Here is a 5,273-nt window from a genome sequence, read left to right on the forward strand (position 1 = left end):
GTTGTCCCAAATGTCTTCCATTTAAGGATTATGGAGGCCTCTGTGCTCTTAGGAACCTTAAGTGCAACAGAAATTTTTTTATAACCTTGGGCAGATCTGTGCCTTGCCACAATTCTGTCTCTGAGCTCTTCTGGCAGTTCCTTTGACCTCATGATTCTGAATACTTGATATGATTCTGAGCAAAGGGTCTGAATACTTAGGACCATGTGATATTTCAGTTTTTCTTTTTTAATAAATCTGCAAAAATTTCAACAATTCTGTGTTTTTCTGTCAGTATGGGGTGCTGTGTGTACATTAATGAGGAAAAAAAATTAACTTAAATTATTTTAGCAAATGGCTGCAATATAACAAAGAGTGAAAAATTTAAGGGGTTCTGAATACTTTCCGTACCCACTGTGTATATATATATATATATATAGTGGGTACGGAAAGTATTCAGACCCCTTAAATTTTTCACGATGCAACAAGTTTTTCACATCTGGATTTGGGGATCCTCTGCCATTCCTCCTTGCAGATCCTCTCCAGTTCTGTCAGGTTGGATGGTAAACGTTGGTGGACAGCCATTTTTAGGTCTCTCCAGAGATGCTCAATTGGGTTTAAGTCAGGGCTCTGGCTGGGCCATTCAAGAACAGTCACAGAGTTGTTGTGAAGCCACTCCTTCGTTATTTTAGCTGTGTGCTTAGGGTCATTGTCTTGTTGGGAGGTAAACCTTTGGCCCAGTCTGAGGTCCTGAGCACTCTGGAGAAGGTTTTCGTCCAGGATATCCCTGTACTTGGCCGTATTCATCTTTCCCTCGATTGCAACCAGTTGTCCTGTCCCTGCAGCTGAAAAACACCCCCACAGCATGATGCTGCCACCACCATGCTTCACTGTTGGGACTGTATTGGACAGGTGATGAGCAGTGCCTGGTTTTCTCCACCCATACCTCTTAGAATTAAGGCTAAAAAGTTCTATCTTGGCCTCATCCGACCAGAGAATCTTATTTCTCACCATCTTGGAGTCCTTCAGGTGTTTTTTCATGTGTCTTGCACTGAGGAGAGGCTTCCGTCGGGCCACTCTGCCCTAAAGCCCCGCCTGGTGGAGGGCTGCAGTGGTGGTTGACTTTCTACAACTTTCTCCCATCTCCTGACTGCATCTCTGGAGCTCAGCCACAGTGATCTTTGGGTTCTTCTTTACCTCTCTCACCAAGGCTTTTCTCCCCCGATAGCTCAGTTTGGCTGGACGGCCAGCTCTAGTAAGGGTTCTGGTCGTCCCAAACGTCTTCCATTTCAGGAATGGAGGCCACTGTGCTCTTGGGAACCTTAAGTGCAGCAGAATTTTTTTTGTAACCTTGGCCAGATCTGTGCCTTGCCGCAATTCTGTCTCTGAGCTCTTCAGGCAGTTCCTTTGACCTCATGATTCTCATTTGCTCTGACATGCACTGTGAGCTGTAAGGTCTTATATAGACAGGTGTGTGGCTTTCCTAATCAAGTCCAATCAGTATAATCAAACACAGCTGGACTCAAATGAACCATCTCAAGGATGATCAGAATAAATGGACAGCACCTGAGTTAAATATATGAGTGTCACAGCAAAGGGTCTGAATACTTAGGACCATGTGATATTTCAGTTTTTCTTTTTTAATAAATCTGCAAAAATGTCAACAATTCTGTGTTTTTCTGTCAATATGGGGTGCTGTGTGTACATTAATGAGGAAAAAAAATTAACTTAAATGATTTTAGCAAATGGCTGCAATATAACAAAGAGTGAAAAATTTAAGGGGGTCTGAATACTTTCCGTACCCACTGTATATACATACAGATAGTGTTAGATTATAGTGTGTTTATGTGATGTATATCGTGCATGTTGTGTCTGTGGGTATTTCAGAGCGGCAGCGGCTCTCCGGTGGGCCATCGGTCTGCAGGCTTGCGTCTGGGTCTTCCTCCTCCTCCTCCTTCCTCTTCCTCATCCTCTCACACTGATATTGACAATAAACGAGGCGGCCCAGACCAGCCCAGCACGGGACGAACACGGAGAGTAAGTCAAGACAATACCAGATGTGCTGCTTCCTCGGTTTCTAAGCATCTCTTTTAAGATGCGTTTGAGTTCATCCTGAAATCTGTGTGATTTTCACTTGTGCTTCCATGTTCAGCTAAATTACATCACCAGACTGCTGCCTGCGATTGAATATTAATGCTGATTATTTATTTAAAGTGATATAATTTCATCCCTGATTCGCAGACTTGTGAATTCACTCACCAAACCAGAGACAAGCTGCTCAGATGTTGCTCTTTCATATCTCCGGAGAGTTTCAGTAATGTTTGAAGTATTAATAAATCTCAGATGTTTCTCCCAAAGTTCCTTTGGAGAAATAAAATATAGACACAAATGAGTCAATAGTTGTCATACAATAGGATTATGGAGGATTATGGTTATTTAGTTTTTGAAATTTCCTGAGAAAGGTTAATATTGAGATCAGTGTTATTTTAGTTTTATTAATATTTTCAATTAGTTTTTATTTTTATATTTAAATTTTTTATTTTACATTTTAAGTCTTTTTGTTATGTGCTTTGTCATTTGTTTTATTATTATTATTAATAAGTATTACTATTTAGCTTAAATTCATTATTATTTTGGTTTTGTCTTTAGTTCAGTTTTAGTTTTTTATTTATTTTCAGTTAGTTATGTCAGTGCTTCAACTTAAACCTACTTCATTTAGTTGCCAAGGCAGCATTTATAAATAAATAAATATATATTTTTTCTAATTTTTATATTTTATTGTAATTAGCTTGTATTTAGAAATGTTTGAGATCTCTTCTAAAATTCTAGAGAAGACACATGTACTGGAGATTTAAGCACAAGTCTCCATTTGCTTTCCATTTAATCTCATCACTGAAGTATTTAGTGTTCATGATTGGGTTGGTCTGATCATGTGTGTTTCCTGCAGGAAAGTGGTGGTAAAAGTGAAGACGCTCTCAGAAGAGACGGCACTAAAGAGGTGTGAAAACAGTTACTCGCTTTTTCTTTCATTCTGCAGCAGTCGGTTTTGTTCCAGTAAAGTTGGTTACGTAGTTATTCATTTCCTGTTGCTGAAGAGTAGCCTGCAGCTGATTGGTCCGTATCTGTAAACATTCTGAGCCTTGCCAGGTGTAAATACAGCGTATATGTGACCTCATCAAAATTCAGGAAGATTTATGTTTAAACAATATGAAGACATTATGAGTTATTGATTTATAAACCTGGTCATTTTCATTGGCAACATTAACAAGTTTTATTACATTCTATAATGTTTGATATAGGGATGTAACGATTCACGATTTTGATTTCACGATTCGATTCGATTCACAATTTTTTTTTAACAAAATGAGATTCAAGACAAATTATAAATTAAATGTGTCCTTTTATTATTGCTTGGACAAAATACTGTACGTTTCTTTGTGAAATTGAAATATAGGCTAACGCTATAATAATATACTAATATAGCACTTGTAAATTATTGCTCGTTTGTTGGTTTTGATTGCTTCTGTTGTCCTCAGTCGCTTTGGATAAAAGCGTTTGCTAAATAACAAAATTTAAATATAATGTAAATGTAAATAACAAAACTAAATTGAAATTTTAAAACAAGCCCCAAATCAAATAAATAAGTAACACAAATAAAATAAATCTCTTCATATAAACAAACTAAGGCTTTGTCTGTGCTCTTTCCATTTAAAATTAGAGGCAACCACTGCATTTTAATCATGATCCAAACAAAGATGCTGCATACATGCAACATCAGCAGTTTTAAATTTCGAAATTTGAAGCAAAAACAATGGTTTGACTTCAGTTTTGTGAAACTATGCATAAAAAATATCTGCATGAAACCGAAACAGCAGACGAGCTGAACGAGACGCAGATTCACTCTCTGCCAGCAGGTGGCGCTTAAAGCCTTTCCTTGGTTTCTGCTGTAAACAAAGCAGCGCTGCACTTATGAACTTTAATATGCATTATACAGAGGCAAGATGAAAAGAAACAATACCATAAAAAGACAGCAAGTTCCCCTCAGGCTCAGACATACATTCATATAAACTCCTACCCCTAATTGAATCGCGATTTGTTTAGCATCTCAACCGATTTGAATCATCACATATTTAAATTGATTTTCAAGCGGCTCGCGGTTAATCGTTACATCCCTAGTTTGATAGATCATTCATTCAATACATTAAATATCTAGAAATGCCATGATCCTTGGATTTTATATATTTTCCTTTGTTCATATTTGAAAATACAAAAACTGTTAATCAAACACTATATGATGTTTTAATGAATTGCTAATGACAGTTATTATACAATGTATTATACAAAGTTCATAAATCATAAACTTTAGGGTTCATTTGGCATCACAACATTTTTACCTGGTAAACAGAAACATCAAAACAAGTAATTAAGTAAAAGTAAATACATGTAAAACCTAAAGTAAAAAGTTTGCTTCTGTTCAAACTATTTGGCCCAAAAAAACGTTACCAGGAAACGGATTAAATCTGATCAGAAATAATGTCCGTTAGTGGTATTCACTAAGGTAAGCAGCACTAAACTGTTCATACATGAGGTTAATGATTTCAGCAGTTTAACAAATTATTCCCTGCATCGTTTGTCTGTGCTTTAAATGATGTTTTGAAATCCCACAGCCTCCTGTTGAAGACAACATGTGCTTGGGCAAGCACACCCTAGTAGTTGCTGATGATTTTGTTAAAGGGGTCCTATTATGCTTTTTCACTTTTTCAACTTTAGGTAGTCTGTAATGTTGCTGTTTGAGAATAAAAAAGATACACATATTTTCCGGGATTTGTGATATCACAATATCAACGAATGGGACAAGACCTGGTTGAGTTGCACTAGAGAAGGCAACGAGTGTTATCACTATGTCGGAGACACGCTAGCTTTCCCAAGGCAGACGAACTTAGAGTGGTTACAATCATCTGGGTTTAAATCGCGCTCAAATTGATTTGATTTTGATGCATTATTTACACTGAAGCTCGGTAAGCTATGGTAAGGGGCATGGCATTTTCTTAACCAATCACAACACACACTGGCCCAGCTAACCAATCACAGCACACACTGACCCAGCTAACCAATCACAGTACACACTGGCCCAGCTAACCAATCACAGTACACACTGGCCCAGCTAACCAATCACAGTACACACTGGCCCAGCTAACCAATCACAGTACACACTGGCCCAGCTAACCAATCACAGTACACACTGGCCCAGCTAACCAATCACAGTACACACTGGCCCAGCTAACCAATCACAG

At 37.9% G+C, this 5,273-nt stretch overlaps 1 protein-coding gene across 3 annotated transcripts in view; it reads left to right on the top strand.

Moving 5' to 3' along the window:
• The window catches only part of tle2c (TLE family member 2, transcriptional corepressor c), a 47,240-nt gene that overhangs the window by 36,806 nt on the left and 5,161 nt on the right, over positions 1 to 5,273 (top strand). For 2 of the 3 annotated variants that reach the window (XM_016241919.1, XM_016241921.1), the window contains exons 9-10: positions 1,867 to 2,016; positions 2,927 to 2,977. In XM_016241919.1, coding sequence (XP_016097405.1) covers positions 1,867 to 2,016; positions 2,927 to 2,977 — 201 coding nt within the window. The remainder of the gene's footprint in view (positions 1 to 1,866; positions 2,017 to 2,926; positions 2,978 to 5,273) is intronic. The other variant, XM_016241922.1, reaches the window with a different exon arrangement.

Source organism: Sinocyclocheilus grahami, unplaced genomic scaffold (assembly GCF_001515645.1).
Source record: "Sinocyclocheilus grahami isolate Dianchi unplaced genomic scaffold, SAMN03320097.WGS_v1.1 scaffold639.1, whole genome shotgun sequence".
Lineage (NCBI taxonomy): Eukaryota > Metazoa > Chordata > Actinopteri > Cypriniformes > Cyprinidae > Sinocyclocheilus > Sinocyclocheilus grahami.